This window comes from Camelus ferus, chromosome 10, assembly GCF_009834535.1.
Source record: "Camelus ferus isolate YT-003-E chromosome 10, BCGSAC_Cfer_1.0, whole genome shotgun sequence".
NCBI lineage: Eukaryota > Metazoa > Chordata > Mammalia > Artiodactyla > Camelidae > Camelus > Camelus ferus.
Window position 1 is genome coordinate 8,731,837 of NC_045705.1, and position 17,602 is coordinate 8,749,438.

At 38.8% G+C, this 17,602-nt stretch overlaps 1 protein-coding gene across 1 annotated transcript in view; it reads left to right on the forward strand.

Moving 5' to 3' along the window:
* The window catches only part of MRE11 (MRE11 homolog, double strand break repair nuclease), a 67,511-nt gene that overhangs the window by 19,204 nt on the left and 30,705 nt on the right, over positions 1-17,602 (forward strand). The window contains 6 exon segments of the mRNA XM_006193575.3: positions 198-369; positions 1,724-1,804; positions 5,537-5,663; positions 8,081-8,181; positions 9,410-9,583; positions 15,310-15,372. Of these exon segments, the coding sequence (XP_006193637.2) occupies positions 198-369; positions 1,724-1,804; positions 5,537-5,663; positions 8,081-8,181; positions 9,410-9,583; positions 15,310-15,372 (718 nt within the window).

A 17,602-nucleotide genomic window follows, 5' to 3' on the forward strand; every position in this document is an offset into this window, starting at 1 on the left:
TTATTCTGGGAAAGAAGAATGTTTAAGTTTTTTCCTATGAAAGAACATTCAGATTAAATGACTGAAAACATTTTCTAAGGATGTGACTTTATCAAGAAATATTTTGTTGAAACTTAGAAATGTGAGAGTTTTGAGGTGCACGTTTTTCTGAGGAAATTTGCAATGTGTCTAGACTTTCGTTTCCCTCCTCATTTCAGACACGTCGGGTTGCTGCGTATCAAAGGGAAGAAGATGAATATGCAGAAGCTTCCTCTTCACACAGTGCGGCAGTTTTTTATGGAAGATGTTGTTCTGGCTGCCCATTCAGACATTTTCAACCCCGATAATCCTAGAGTAACCCAAGCCATACAAAACTTCTGCCTGGAGAAGGTGATTCTTCTAGATGAAGGTCAATGAGATCTACTTTAGATGAGAGGTTATTTACATTGAATTAAATACTTCAGTAGAGCAGAGGAAAGTCACTGTATTATGTTACATTCTCATGAAGCTTGTAAGGAACCACTGTTGTCCTGTAAATGAGTTTAGTCATATCAAAGTTTTAAAGTCTTTGAGATGGAGGAATGTTATATATAGAAGTAACTTTGTTTAATTAAGATCCTTTCCTCCTTCTTAAAAACATACACATGATCTTTCTTTTTTTATCCTGATTTGATCATTTGTTCATTTTACTAAGGAAAACAGGCTCTGGCTTTGGCTGGGGGATAGCAGGGTGTTCTGGCAGATGAGGGGAACCTTAGCCTCTCTAATAATCTCCATCAGGCATTCCTTTCACCCTCAAAGCTACCCCCGCATAAAATCTTAAAATGTGTCTGCTGTGCACCTTGTAGCTTCAGCATAAGTCCCATCCCTCCCCTCCCATTTGGACTGTCATCCCTAAACCTCTGCAGAAATTCTAGAGCCACTATGAAGTTAGGTGAATGCATTTAATGATGTGTGAGCTGACAGCCTAATAAGATTAATTGCTGACACTTACTCAGTTCTTATTCTTTGTAGGCTCTTCTCCTTTGCATTTTATTCTCATGAAAAATCATGTAAATGATAACAATAATTATCACTGATACTCACTGACTGCTTATATGTATTCTGGGCATCATTGACAGCATTTTGCATTTTATCCGGTCAATGGTGCTACTGGTAGGTAGAGTCTACCAGCCACATTTTATAGAAAGGGGAACTGAACCTTAGATACAGTAACTCACCTAGTATCACAGCTTTACTAGCAACATGTGACTCACATAACTGACAAGTTTAAGAGTTTGCCGATTTCAAGATGACTAGATCCAGAAACTCAAATTAAGATCGTAGGTTCCTCTGTCTATTTCTGTGTCTATCCCTGTGCTGATGGATTCTGTCTTAACCTTCACTGTAAGAGAGTCATTTTCACGTGGTAGCCCACAGACTTACACTGTCCTTAACAGCTGAATCATTTCTCCCAGTTGTTCCAAAGAAATCCCTAGCATTGAGTTTCCCTGGACTGAACTTGTCCCTAAAGCCCAATTTCTGAAACCAGGGAGATGGAAAATGAATTGACTGTCCGGGCCTAGTCGGGGAGCATTGAATCTCTCAACCTTGGCACAATTGGCATTTTAGACTGGGTAATTCTTTGTTGTGGCAGGTTGTTCTGTGCATGGTAGAATTTTAACAAATCCTCTCTGACGTCTACCACTAGATAGCAGCCAACAGTACCCCTTACCCCTGCTCATGACGATATTTTTATTTTGAGATTGAAGAAATGCTTGAAAATGCAGAACGGGAACGTCTGGGAAATCCTGTCCAGCCAGGGAAGCCTCTTATACGACTGCGAGTAAGTCCTATTTAGATAAATTCAACTTCATTCATTTTCAGAGCTAGTGTTGTAGAGTTGACGGGAATTTTGATTTAATCATAGTTTCATTCTGATAGGTTTGATTTTTTTTTCTTTTCTCATTTTCTAAATAGTCTGTTGTATATTAATAGATTGGCTGAGCTCTCTGACTTTATCGTTTACTACTCCCTCTCTCCCTCCCTTCCAGGCACTTGGCCCTCTTGTGGTCCCTCAGACAATCAGACACTCCCTCACCTCCTGGGGTCTGCTCAGATGTCATCTCAGTGAGCCCCACCCTGATTAAGATCACAGCCCCCATACCCTCTCTCCGGCACTCCTGATTTCACATACCCTTCTCCACTTTTCTTTTTTGTCCATAATCCATCCTCCTAACCTGCATGCCATTTATTTATTTTGGTTATTGTTTGTCCTCAGCTACAAAATTATCAGCTCTACAGAAGGGTGGAACTTTGCGAATTATGTTAACTAAAGTATCTGTAGACACCAAAACAGTTCCTGGCATATAGCAAGTACTTGATAAATATGCTGAAAGAATTGATAAGTATCGGAGAATATTAAAAAATTCTAAGAAATTGAAATGTTTTCTCTGCCTATAAGCCTGCTAATCTTTCCCACCATGATATACACAAGCAAACAAATAACAGATTTGTTTTTGCCTTTGTGCCTTTCCCTTCTCCGATCTATCCTTTCTGATTTCTTCCAAGCTCTTCCAAGTACATAGCCTGAATTGCTCCTCGAACATTCTCTTCCTCAGTCCACTGTAATCAAGGCTCTGACCCCACCATCTCAGGTGGGAAAGATGACCTTCAGTTGTCAAATCCAGTAGGTTTTTCTCATCCTTCTGAATCACTCTCGCATCCTCTTCTCCGAGTTCTGTTTGACCCCTCCTATCTCTTAGTTGGCCCTCTGTTCAGTCTGGGCATATAGGGCTTTAATGAACGCCTGTAGAAGGGTGACTCCCAAATTGTTACATCCAGGTTAGACCTCCTTGTTGAGGTCCAAGAGTCCCTCTGAAGCCTGGTACTCAAGGGGTGCAGCCCTCAAACCAGCATCATTGGTATCACCTGGGAAATTCTTAAAAATACAGAACCTCAGGCCTTACATCAGACCCATTGAATTGCATTTTAACAAGATCCCCAGGAGATTTGTGTGCATATTAAAATTGGAGACGCATTGGGACATAGAGTGGGGAGGTGAGTGCAGTCTAGAGCCAGACTGCCTGGGTTTGTTTCTGGCTCTGCCACTAGCTGAGTGACCTTGAGCTGCCGGGTCTCTTGTCCCTTAGTTTGTACTTCATAGACTTACAAGATCTAAGTGAATTCAGTGACCCTGCCCCTTCTCTCTATCCCATTGTCATTGCTATAGCTGAGCACTGATTATCTCTTACCTACACCTACAGCTGCAGCTTCCTACCTGACTCCGCCTCCAGTTTCCTCCTCTCTGTGTCTTAAGCCTTTCCACACTAATGCAAACATAATCTTTGTAAAGTACAGTTTTGCATGCCTTTCCTGCTGAAAAATCCCCTTCAAGATCCCCTAGCGTTAAGAGGAACAAGTCTAAACTCTTGCATGGCATTCCAGGGTTTTACGTGACCTGGTCTAAACCCACGCCTTGGTCTAGACCTACCCCTTTTGCTTCTGCCTCATTTCCTGCCAGCACCTCCTAAGCTCCAGTTACATTGGACTACAAGTCTCTGTTCCCTGGGCCCAGTGGAGTTTTTTCTTGCATGTTTGCCAATGCTGATCCTGTGTGGAATGCACTTCCCTCTTCTTTTGTGATAGCTCCTTTAACACCCACTGAAAGCTTCCCCTCTTCAAAGAAGCCTTTCCTTATTTCCCTTCAGAGTCGATGCTTCTTCCTTTTTGTCCTCGGTGTACTTTGTACATTTTACTTCTTACAGCACCATTCACGTTCTGTTTGCAATTTATGGAGTTTGTCTTATTTCCATAGCTTGTCTTCCCTGTCAGCTTGTGAATTTCTTTACAACCAAGATGCTCTTTTACTTATGGTTGTACCCCTGGCCCTCAGCAGAGCACCTACACATTGTGGACACCCACTAAAGTTTGCTTAGTGAATGAGTTTTGTGACTTTTAGGAGCAGAAGATTACAAACAAAGCTAGGCTGGAGTACAGTGTTAAAAATGTCTGAAGAATTTTGGGGAGACCCAATAGCTTGAGCATGTGATCTTTTCTGTTTTGTAACATGACAGCTGTACAGATGGTCTGGGTAATACAAACATAGTTGCTTTGGGGGACCACATGATTCTCTTTATCCAGGCAGAAGATCGCGTGTTTCTCATCTATGTCTGCCTGATACTATTAGAACCAACCAGACTTATATAGAAAATTGGCATTCCAGGAGGGAGGGTATAGCTCAGTGGTAGAGCCCGTGCTTAGCATACACAAGGTCCTGGGTTCAGTCCCCGGTACCCCCATTAAAAAATAATAATAATAAATAAATGAATAAACAAACAAATCAAACTAATTACCTCCCCCCGCCAAAAAAATGAAAATTGGCATTCTTCTTCCTACACACAATAAATTATTAATTCATTAATGAAACAAAATATTTTCCAGTAAGTAATATTCCAAAAGTACACTGTATCGACTAGGGGGCCCTCACTGATTCACTAATTCAGTGAACAATGTTTGTTGAGTACCTGCTTTTCTGCATGCTGGGGGCCACAGTGATGATAAAACAGATGAAGTGGAGGTGTGAGGAGAGACATAGTAGATGGATAGCAAATATATGAACAAAATCTTAGCTAGTGCTAAGTGTGGTGAAGAGTGTAAGTGGGGTGGAGGTTAGGAGTAGTCTGGTTAGGTTGGTGATGTGGTACAGTGCTGATTCCCAGAGGATGTTTTGAGAACAGCTGGTTTAGGAAAATGATTCTCTCTCTCGGAAAGAAATGTAGGGTTTTTTTGTTTGTTTTTTTGTAAAGGGCTTGGTACCAGTTAGACTTCTTTGGAAAGAGCCTGCCTTAAGAACAATTAGCAGTTCTAAGTAGGAACAGTCGACCCTCTGTACCTGCAGCTCCACGTCTGCGAATATGGAGGCTGACTGAACTACGCCTTTTTTGTTTGTGTGTTTGTTTATCGATTTTTTTTAATTGAAGCGTAGTCAGATTTATGCAGTTTTATACTGAGCTTCCACAGATTTTGGTATTTGCAGGGGTCCTGGAACCAATCCCCCGTGAATACCGAGAGATGACTGTACCGTGTTTTGAGGGTAATCATTTCTCAAAGCGCACAGACTTGTTTCTTTTCCTGCGTGGGTTTTTCCCAGCGTTTATTTTTGTCTAGTGTGGAAGCGTATCCCTGTGGTGAAAGACCAGTTAACGAATGCATCTAGGGCCAGCATTTTATTTTGGTGGAGAACCCTTTCTGCATTGAAAGTTAAAAAATTTGTTTAGAAATTTCACCTCCTTTTCAGATGATATTCCTGGCACCTAGACTGTTAGTTTTATCACGGGGAGATGTAATCATTCCTACATTGTGGGAATTCTTGCTGTATCTTGGCTCCATCAAACAATGTTCTGCATAAGCATAAACCTTTGAAGCTTTGTTTTCTCGATAGAATAAAAGGTATAGCATCATCATGATCTTTAAAATGAGCTGTGGAAATTAACATTTTAACTTAAAATTATTGCACATAAGCACTAAAATTGTTAATCTTGTTTTTTAGCCCTCATAGCTTATTCTGTATTTCCAGGTGGACTACAGTGGAGGTTTTGAACCTTTCAGTGTTCTTCGCTTTAGCCAGAAATTTGTGGATCGGGTAGCTAATCCAAAAGATGTCATCCATTTTTTTAGGCAAAGAGAACAAAAAGAAAACACAGGTAAGCTAGTTATTTTTGCAAATTAAAAAATACTCTCATAAGGTTTACATAAATGAATCTCTAGTCAAAGTATAAAACACTAATGGAAAATGTTTTAGTGTGATTCTAATAGCTTAGATAAATAAAACTGATAGTTGGAATAATTACATCTCTTGTCTTCTAAAAATTAGATAGTAATCATTTTTTAAACCTGTGAATATCAGTCAAGAAATGGAAGTCTTTCTCTGCAGACAAAGTTTTTACAAACATGCTGTCAAATAACAACAACTTTAAAGATTTATTGTTTAAAATAAATATTTACTATATACATTATTAGTGTTCAGAGAACTTGCTCTCGAATTTTGCATTGCTAAATATTTCAACTTTGTAGTGCAGTGACTTAAGAAGATTCCAGTCTTTTGAAGTAAGAGGTTTCCCAGAATATTAGAAAGATATGTACTTAAGGACTTAAGTTTGATATTTTTGATGATTGTGTAATTAATTTCCAGTTAAAGTTCATAAAAACTAATTGCCCTTCTTTTAGCATTTATAAAGAACAGGTCATCTGACTGAAATAGTGTTTTGTCATAAGAAGTATTAATCCTTTTAAATACAGAGGTTCTTTTCCTTAGAGCTATTGCATCAGAATTTTCATAGAAAAATGTGGCCCTTGTTTACGTGTATGCTTATCTAGGTTTTTATTAACCCTGATTTAATGGGCTTCTGTTTTCAAAGTGAGATTGTGATCAAAATTGTGTGTGCTTTTAATTCAGCTTGAAACAGTCATTTGAATATGTAAATAGAGCTTGTAGAGTACTGTTTTAGGAGGAAAAAAATCCATATCAGAGAATATTTAATGCTGTGAATTTTGAATTACTTATTGATAGTGATTTACTTTAATTGTCCATCCTTATTAACTCTGTGAAGTTTTATGGGTTTAGCATTTGTAAGTATATGGAGTATAGAACTAGTACCTTCTGTTACTTGAGTTTCAGCCATAGTTTTGTTCTAATGATTCCTTTTTTGTTTAAACATTAATTGCTGAATGGAACAGTGACCCTTTTGTGTGTGTTAATGAAAGCACTTTTTGTTTGGCTAGCTCTGCTACTTTAGCTGCAAGTGCCGCATCATGTAAGTCACTTAACCTCTCTGATGTGTAGTTTTCTTCTGTAGAAAATCAGGGATGATAAATGTGCCTGCCTCACGGGATTCTAGTGAGGATTAGATGGTATTCTGTGTGTAAATAATCTTACCATAGTGTCTGGAATAATAAAATGCAATCATATTTATGAAGCAGTATTAATTCTCCCAACTGAAATTCAAAAAAGATTTCTGTTCACTTGTCCTCACCACTTTGCAAGAGGCACCTTGAACTTTGTTTCTCTTTACCCTCTAAGCCGGTGGATAAACTGGCTTAAACTTTTTCCTCTGCCTAAAATATTACTTCTTTCTCTTTTTCTTTTTTGCTTGGTGAATCTTACTCATTCTGCAAGTCTTGAGTCAAATGATAACTGCGTTGCCATCTGCACATTATTTTCAGGCCTCTTTGAGAAGAATTGGTTTAGTTCTTCTCTGTGGGTCATAGTTTCTGTTCTTCTGTTGTAGCACTTACCACCCTGTATTGTAGTCATTTGTTGCTACGGGCGGCATCCTATCATTGTATTGTTGTTTCCCACACCAGGTCCAGCACCTGCTAGACAGTTAATGCTCGTTTCCCTGACGGGTTATGAGCAGAGCAGGTACTGCACCCTCTGCTTTGTGACTTCCTCCGCGGTACTCTCTTCATCCTAATTTTTGAGACAACCATCCCATTTCGGAGTGCCGCAGAAGTACTTGAAGCATACTTCCCATTTGTCTCAATACTAAAAAGATAGTTGCTTCAGGGCTGAGATTTAAGGAAATTAATAAGTTTTACTGTTTCATCAAGGACATTCTTAAGTGGAACCGGCTTTTTGTTTTGTTTTGAACTTTTGAATACGACGTGATGACTATTAGTAGAGCACACAGCCACTGCCTTGACTCAGCCCGAGGTTCCGTCCAACAGTTTTACCCGCAATTACTTTTGTATCATTTGTGCAAATGTCAAATAAGTGGAAAAGGTAAATAACGTCTTAGTATCATTATGAGAGTAGTTTTGACCTTGAGCCCCATGAACTGATATGGGGGACTCCCAGAGGTCTGGACCACCATGTGAGAACAACTGTAAGAGACAGACAACTTGGAGGTTTGAAAAATAAATATGACTTTGGGAAAAAGATTCTAGATATTAGCAAAAATGCCATAGTTTTTGCCTCAAAATTTACTACATTGAGCAAGCTGACAGTTGATAAAGTTTGGCCATACCTCCTCCACTTACAGCAGTCTGCAATGAATTTGTGGTGCTTTAACATTAAAATAGAAGCTGCTATTTTTTTTTTTCATGGACTTCTTTTTTCTAGGAGAAGAAATCAACTTTGGGAAGTTCATCACAAAACCTTCAGAGGGAACAACTCTAAGGGTAGAAGACCTTGTGAAACAGTACTTTCAAACTGCAGAGAAGGTAATTTCCTGATTACTGTTCTCAATTTGAATAATGGCTAGCTTACAATAACAGATTTTAATTTAGGTTACGTATAATTGACAGTTTAAACAAAATGAATCCTCAGAATGTTTCTGTGTAGTAAGTAGGGTGACAATCAGTTACATTTATTTAGAATTAGTACACATCAAGAAGAAATAAGTGCTTAATATTAGTTGTTAATATTGTTATTACAGTGTCTTTATTGTTGATATTGTTAGCTTCTTTCTTTTTATCTCTAAGACATAAGTCTGAATCCAGGATTTCATTTTCTTGCATCCGGATATGATTTCAGAATTACTTTATTATTATAGCCACAGGGTGGTAAAGCTACTCTTACTGTCATGAGTATATACCACTTTGAGATCCTCTGGTTTTATCTTCCTATTGCTGCTTAAACAAATTTCCACAAATTTAGTAGTTTAGAACAACACAGATTTATTACCTTACAGTTTTGTAGGTCAGAAATCTGACAGTGGTCTCACTGGACTAAAATTGAAGTGTTACCAGGGCTGTGTCCTTTCTGGAAGCTGTAGGGGAGAATCCATCTCTTTATCTTTTCCAGCTTCTTGAGGTACCCACCATGTCTTGGCTTATGGCCCCTCCTTCTCTCTTAAAAGCAAGCAGCACTGTGTCTGTCTGACCAGCTTTCCCCAGATACTTCTCTCTGACTCCCTGCTTCTGTCTCCCTCTTCTGCTCTCAGGGATGCTTGTGATCACACTGGGTCCCCCTGGATAGTCCCTGATAATCTCCCAGATAATCTCCCTGATTAGCAACCTTAATTCTGTCTATAACCTTAATCCTCCTTTGCCATGTAATATATTCACAGGTCCCAGAGATTAGGATGTGGAACATCTTTAGGGGGCCATTCTTCTGCCCACCTCACTGGTTAACCTAATCTCTTAGTGATCAGCTGCCATTTCTGGACTCTCTATCCCAGCCAGTCAGGCCTCTGCATTTTCATGGGTCCTGTTCTCTACTCCCGTGTCTCATTTTTGCTTTACTTTTTCTGGCCCTTAATATTTATCAGTAGGCTTAATGACTATCCATTGTTATGTTTTGTTTTGCTTTGTCTTCCCTTCAATAACTGCATAACTCTTTTGTCTTTTTCCCTGGTGGTATGATTCTGTAATTTTCCTTGCTCACATGGAATTATTTTGTCAGGAAGATACTATTTTCTGCATCCAGTGATTTGTGTGTCTCTTACAGAATGTGCAGCTCTCACTTCTAACAGAAAGGGGAATGGGTGAAGCAGTACAAGAATTTGTGGACAAGGAAGAGAAGGATGCCATAGAGGAATTAGTGAAATATCAATTGGAAAAAACACAACGATTTCTTAAAGAACGTCATATTGATGCCCTGGAAGATAAAATTGATGAAGAGGTGAGTAACTAATTTGGGGTAGAAAAATCTAATACTTAGACAATCTCTCCTTAAGAGCAGCTCTAAGTTTCTTTCTGATAAGTCAGTAATTAATCTCTCTCATTTGTTTAGTTTCCTCATCTATAAAATTGAGATCCTAAAATGAGGATTAAGTTAGAAAATGTCTAGTGAGTGTCTAGAACACTGTCTTAACTATGATTGATATCCAGTGCATGTTAGTTTTGTTCCCCATAGTTGGTATCCTTTCTTGAAGATCATGAAAGTGCTTTAAAATGAACCTCATCGGGTGAAAATTTCTGCTTATTTCAATTTTATAGTAAGTTTTGATTGAGATTTTGAATTTCATCTAGAAAACACAGTCTCTCTAAGCATAAAAGCAGAGGAAAAACTCTTTAGATTTGACTACATAAAATTTTTAAATGTGTGCATGTCAAATTGTCAAAAAACAAAATTAGAGGGTACTGGCATAAAGAAAATATTTGTATGTGGGCAGGAAAAAAAAGGTTAGTATTTTTAATATAATATTAAAGGGCTTTCATAAATCTTAAGAATACTAAACATTTCAATAGAATAATGAACAGAGGACCTGAGTAGGTGGTTCACAAAAGAAATATAAATGGCTAATAAGCATATGAAAATGGCATTTATCCTAGGGTAATCAAAGAAACTAATTAAATGTACTTTTGATTTGCCAAAGTGGCAACAATTTGGGAAAGACTTTGTACACTGCTGGCAGGAGTATCGAGTTTGAACAGCTGCTCTGAAAAGCATTTGGCAGTGTATGTCAAGAGGCTTAAGATTTGCCCTTTAACTCAGCCCTGGGGAATTTTCCTAAGACAATAATGAGATAGAGATTTGTATGTGGAATAATTTATCTGAGTGTTATCTACAGTGGGGAAAGGACAGAAATGTTTTGGTAAAATACATGTTGGCACATTTGCACTATAGAATACTATGCAGCCACTGAAAATTACACTTTGGAAGAACATGGAAAAGCATTTTTAGTGTTAAGTGGGAAAAGAATTCCAAAGATGTTAAACTATACACAATGCGATCCCAGTTACTTTTATTTTATATAAGTGAGTGTGTGTGTGTATGCACAGAATGGAAAGAAATATTCCAAACTGTTATCAGTGGTTATGTTCAGGTAGTGGGACTATAGGGGATCTTCTCTGTATTTTCCAAAGTCTTTCTAAGCAGAACAAAACAACATTATTTTAAAAACTCATTCCCTTTGGCTTTTATTTCTGTGCTTTTAGTAATTTAACATGATTCTTTTAAAGCCTTAAGGTGTCTTACTAATGTGCAACCAATAATATTCAATGCCAAGTACTTATACAGGGAAGGCAGGTAATCCACATTCTAAAGCCACTCACTCACTCTGTGACTCTGGATGTGTTGGGTTCATAAATTTTTAGCATGGGTAGATGTCTCAGTTAACTGCCATAAATAAAACATGACCATCTCCCTAAATAAAATGCAAAACTGTAAAACTAGCAAATAACAGGAGAAAACCTCGATGACCTTGTGTACAGTGATGACTTTTTGGATGCAACATCAAAAGCACAGTTCGTGAAACAACTAATTGATAAACTGGACTATATCAAAATGAAAACCTTTTGCTCTGCAAAAGACAGTGTAAAGAGACTGAGCAGACAAGCCACATACCGGGAAAAAATAGTTGCAAAAGACACATCTGATGAAGGACTATTATTCAAAATATAACAACAAGGTCCCACTGTATAGCACAGGGAACTGTATTTCAATACCTTGTAATAACCTATAATGAAAAAGAATGTATATATGTATGTATAACTGAATCACTATGCTGTACACCAGAAACTAACAACATTATTAATCAGCTATACTTGAATTAAACAACTTTTTAAAGGAATATACAAAGAACTGTTAAAGTTCAGCAGTAAGGAAATAAAAAATCCAATTAAAAAAATGGGCCAAAGACCTTAAGACACCTCACCAAGGAGGATAGCCAAATGGCACAGAAGCGTATGAAAAGATGCTCCACATCGTATGTCATTAGGGAAACGCAAATTAAAGCAACAATGAGATAGACCACCACACACTGTCAGAAGGGCCGAAATCCAGAACACCGACAGCACCAAATGCTGGTGAGGATGTGGCAGTAACAGGAACACTCATTCGTTGCTGGTGGGAATGCAAAATGGTACAGCCACTTTGGAAGACAGTTTTGCAGTTTCTTATAAAAGTAAACATACTCTTGCCATACTCTCCAGCAGTTGTGCCCCTTGGTATCTGCCCAAAAGAGTTGAAAACGTAAGTCTAAACAAAAACCAGCACGCGATGTTTATAGATAGCGTTGGCGTTAATAATTGCCAAAACTTGGAAGCAACCAAGATGTCCTTCAGTAGGTGAATGAATAAGTAAACTGTGAAACATCCAGACAAGGGAGCAGATCAGGGGTTGGCAGGGGTTGGCAGGGGTGGGGTGAGGGGATGAATAGGTAGGTCCACAGGGGATTTTTAGGACAGTGAAACTACTCTATGAAAGTATAATGGTGGATACATGTCATCATACATTTGTCCAACCTCATAGAATGCACAACAGCAAGAGTGAACCTTAAGGTTAACTATGGAGTTTGGGTGATACAGAGCATAGGTTCATCAGGTACAACAAATGTACCAGTACTAGTTCAATGGTGGGGGACATTGATGTTAATCGGGGAGGCTGTGCAAGTGTGGAGTATATGGGAAATCTCTGTACCTTTCCTTTCAATTTTGCTGTGAACCCAAGCTAGTCTAAAACAATAAAACAAAACAAAAAACAGACTACCCTCCACCTCCTTAAAAAAACACAAAAAGCAGGACCATCCCCACTTCGAATGGCATCATGACTTTTGAAGCTGTTTGTGGCATGGTGGGTAAGAATATAGACTATGGACCAGGTGACCTTAATATCTAATCATTGTTGGGTTAGTCGTTGACTGAAAAAAAAAAAATACACGAGGTAAGAGCTGTGAGTTCAGTTTTATTCGGTGCTGAGGACTGTAGCCCGAGAGACAGCCTCTGAGATAGTTCTAAGGAGCTGCTCCAAAGAGGCTGGAGGGAGGTCAGTATATGTGTGATTTTGGTGAAGGGGGTACGTGCAGTCAGGCACACATCTCAGTAGAAGGTTGCTGCTAGGCCTCAGAGCAGTTGTCTCCTTTAATGATTTTAGTGCCTTTCTTGGTATGAGAAGATACAAGAAATTGGGTTCATAAAGTTTTTTCCTGAAAATATCTAAAGGCCAGTTCTGCCAGTTTTTCCCAGAGCACAGAGTGTCTCATTCCTGATCTGCACCCTGAACTCCTTTTAGGGTGTGTTGGAGGTTGGCAGCTGCAGTGGCTAATGGCCTAATCCTTGACCTAATCCTGATCCTTGGATGGCGAGTGACGCTTAAGTCTTCTGCCCATGTTTTGATTGGGTTGTTTGTTTTTTGATGTTGAGTTGTATGAGCTGTTTGTGTATTTTGGAAATTAACCCCTTGTTGATCGTATTGTTTGTAAATATTTTTTCCCATTTCGTAGGTCATCTCATGATGTTGATGGTTTCCTTTGCTGAGTAAAAGTTTTAAGTTTGATTAGGCTCCATTTGTTTATTTTTGCTTTTATTTCTTTTGCCTTGGGAGACAGATCTAAGAAAACATTGCTATGATTTATGTCAGAGAATGTTTGGCTATGTTCTCTTCTAGGAGTTTTATGATGTCATATCTTGTATTTAGGTCTATAAACCATTTTGAGTTTATTTGTTGTATGTGGTGTGAGGGAGGGTTCTGATTTCATTGACTTACCTGTAGTCGTCTAGCTTTCCCAGCACCACTTGCTGAATTTATCTTTAACTCCTCTCTTGCTGTCACTTGTACCCTCTAGAAATCCTTTTGGCTTGACCTTCAGAAAATCTGCAGAACGTGACTGCTTCTCACCACCTTCATCACTATCAGTGGTCCAAGGCATGGCCATTTCTCACCTGGATTATTCCTGTTGCCTCCAAACTGGTCTCCCTGTTTCTACCCATGTTTTTCCTTCACCCTCTAGTCTATCCTTAGCTCAGCTGTTGGTGATCTTAACATATTTCAGATGAAGTAACTCCTGCCTAAAAAAAACTCTTACGGTTGCTTCTAAGGCCTTACACAATCTGGTTTTCTGCTGCTTCTTTACCTTCGTATCTGCTCCAGCCACAGTGACCTCCTTGCTATTTCTTGAACATACCAGGCATGCTTCTGCCCCAGTGCCTTTGCATATATTCCTCCCTTTAGTTGGAGTGATTTCCCCCAGTTATTTACAAGGTTCATTCCCTACCTTTTAAAATTTTGGCTCGCTTATCACCTTCTCAGTGAGGCCTTTCATTCGGATGTAGCCTCTCCTCAGCAACTCCCTGTCCCTCTTCCTGCATTATTTTTCAACGAGCACTTGTCACCTTTTGCAAAGATTTCACAGGTTTGCATACTTGAAAGGACTCATAAGACTCCACTGAGCATACTCACTTAAGGTTTTTATTTAAAGGCAACCGATACTGGTACAGCAAGAGAAGGAGTGTAGGCAGGCAGTAGGGATCTGGGAGATAGCAGGCCTGCGTTCCTCATGTCCTTATTTACACACTGAACCCGGGAATGAACACCAACCAAGATCTGTGCAGAAGTTCCCAGGGAGTCTTTGAGGCCCCTCTGGTCACGTAATCCAGCAATGCGGCAAAGCAGCCATCCAGGTGGAAAAACCATCAGTAAATGATGTGGCCCTGAGAATGCCAGAGGCTCCTCGGAGATAAGGACAGAGCTTCCCCTGTATAGCTATAAATCAGCTTGATCCTGCACACCTTCTAAAATACAGCATAACTTCTTATTTTGTTTATTGACTGCCTTCCCTTATGCATACATGCACGCACACACACATGCTCACATACACACACTGATTGTAAGCTCCATGAGGGCAGAATTTTTGACAATTCTATTTATTATTGTATTCTCAGTTCCTACAGTAGTGCCTGGCAGGTAGTGGCTTGGCTCAGTAAATATGTGCTGAATAAATTATGAAATAAACAGAACTTATCTCTAGCGGCATAACTGTATTATAAGAGCTTTGCGAGTAGGAGCCAAAAAACAAAGAAGCTCTTTATCCCTTCATGGTCCCAGGACCAAGCTGGCAAACAGCAAACATTTGGTGGTTGAGTATTGACCAAATAGATCTTCAGGGGCCCACCCATTTCAGATACCTTGTCAGAGAGCCTCCTGGATGACTTGCAGCCAGGTGCCCAAGAATGATTTGAGCATTGGGATAAATAGTTCAAACCTCTTAAGAGAGGGTTTTTGTTTTTAACTATTTTACTAAAGTAAAACACCCATAGGACATTATAATTTTTTTCCTCTGCGGTCCAACAGACTGTTTTTCAGTGACATGGAACATTTTGGCAGCAGGTAATATAATTTTGCTTCGGGCCAATTTTTGGTAGAGTACATTTCTGAACTTTTAATGTAAGTCACTGGGAAAATATGATTTCTTTACTCTTGTGAAACAAGACTATATTTTTTCCCCCATTTTTTAAAATTGAAGTATGGTCAGTTTACCATGTTGTGTCAATTTCTGGTGCACAGTGTAATGTTACGACTATACTTGAATTTCCAAGTTTTATGTTGTAGTGGAAAGTATCTGTTAAATCAACCTTATTATTTATATGACAGACATGTTTATAACATGCTTGTGATTTATAATCCAGGTACGTCGTTTCAGAGAAAGCAGACAAAAGAACACTAATGAAGAAGACGATGAAGTTCGAGAGGTAATTTTTCTGTAAATTCCTTTGCTTGTATGTCAGTTTGTTAAATCAGAATAACTAGTAAGTTTGTTTAGAGTGGTGAGTCTACGGGAACCTTGGTCTGGGAGGCAGGACTGAGCAGAGGTTGACTGGGGACGGCTGCCTTTGACTTTTTTCCAGCTCAGCCTGCAAATACTCTGTGTGCCAGTGTTTTCTTTTTTTTTTCCTTTTGCTCTTGTCTAAAACTTAGTTAATTTTTTGTGCATGTGTGTTTGTGGGGGTGCGGGGGGTAGTAGCCTACACAAAAAGAGCTCTTATTAATCACACTGACACCCAGTTGCCATCAGAGCATCTTACCAATATAAGATAAAATCTTACCCCGCCGAGCTGTTGTTATTTTGTGCAAAAAGGAAGAAACTTAGTGTTCTGGTTAGCAGTGTTACCATAGGTAAATGCACGGTGTCCACTGGCCTTTCCAAATTGTTGAACTTAACCTAGTTGCCCTCATTGCTGTCTCCTCCGTTTCTTTGCAGATTAGAAACTTGAGGTTGGCAACCGTTAACTTAAACTTGGGGCCTCTATCTGGTACTGGGTGAATTCACAATTGAAATATGTTTTCCTGTTTTCTAATTATCTTAGGTGTTTTATGATTGCTGTCTAGTATTTTAAAATTATTTTATCAATTATTTACTTTTGAGTTTTCATCTTGATTGCTTTCCTATAGCCTTTTTTGTAGTATCTGTTACAAGTAGCCATTCTGCTTTTTATTAGGAATATAAATATGAGAAAGGTATGGTCTGTGTCCACCAGAGATTCCCAGTTTAGTAGGGGAGACATATATGTAGAAAGAAAATGTTAAACCTTATGACCTAAAATTTCGCCCTCACTGAATTAGTACAATTGTCCTATGAATTCACTTCCGCTCCGTAAATATTTCTGAACTGTAGCTGACAGGTGAATCGTAAAGAGTTAAGCATTTGACACATCCTTCAAATTAACTTTTACAAGCCCACTATATTCTCTGCTATAATAAAAAGTGAGTTCACAGGAGTCTTCTCCTCGCCTTTTTAAAGAATATTTTTTGCCTTGTTTTAAGCGTATTCCTTAGGCAAAAATCAAGGCCTGAGACACTAAGAAGAAAAGGAAAAGCCCCTGCTTATGGAGATGGAGACTCTCAATCTACTGTTTACCCCCTGAATTCTTCCGAAGGAATCCTGTTTAGTAGTTGATCTACTGATGACTACTAGTCAATACCACAGCCTTTAATGTCAAGCAGTTCTTGGATTCTGATAGAGGAAGAAAATCAGTTGTCAAATAATCCTTTTGTACCGTCCTTAGAGACTGAGACAGACTCTAAGGCTTTTTTTTTTTTAATGAAACTTCCAAGTCTAAATCTGATTTGCTTCATCATCTGACATTCCATACTTGCTGTTTAGGATTTTTAACTGGCGCAGTCATGCCATTTACCTGGAATCCTAGAGAATAGTAGGAGACGGACATTTTTGGTATTGAGGTTTTGTTCTTTTCTCTGTCTTATCAGAGTTTGACGTCTTGGGACTCCTCTCCCCACCTCCCACCCCAGATTGTGTCCCACTTTATTAGAATATGTAGGAATATGAACAGTGTAGTAACTCCGGTGGCAACCTTTCTCTAAACAGAATGTGCTAGGATAATCTTCTAAATGTCCAGCTGTGAGTTTCACAGCTGGCTGTGCCTTGTAGCACTTGCACTGTCTCCGTAAGTAAGGCAGGAAACTTTGCAACATAAAGTAACGTTACCAGCAATGGTTCCAGTATTGGCTACAGTATTTTTTCCCACCTCATGCTTTTCATGAACAGCCTTCAGTAACTGATGACAGAACTAAAAGCTCCCACCATCCATTAAATTTCACACTCAGCATTCCCAATAGCAAAGTTATTCTCCTAAATAAATGTATTGGGAAAAACAGAAGTGATTATCTATTTGAGTTTATTCATTTCTGTTTTCAAGGGGAAAAGGGAAATGGTAGTTATTAGATTTTTGCTATGTGTATTACATACACTAATCTCAGTTTCCATTTTACAAATGAGGAGACTGAGACCAGACTTAAGGTCACTTGGTGGGACTGAATTTTAAACCTATTTCTACCTCCAAGTCTGGACTTTTCAACCATACTTCATCCTATCAGAACTTTATATTATAATAACATTAATACAAGGCCAATAATGGCTAAAAATTTACGACTTCAAAAATCATGTAGCATGTGAAAATCACT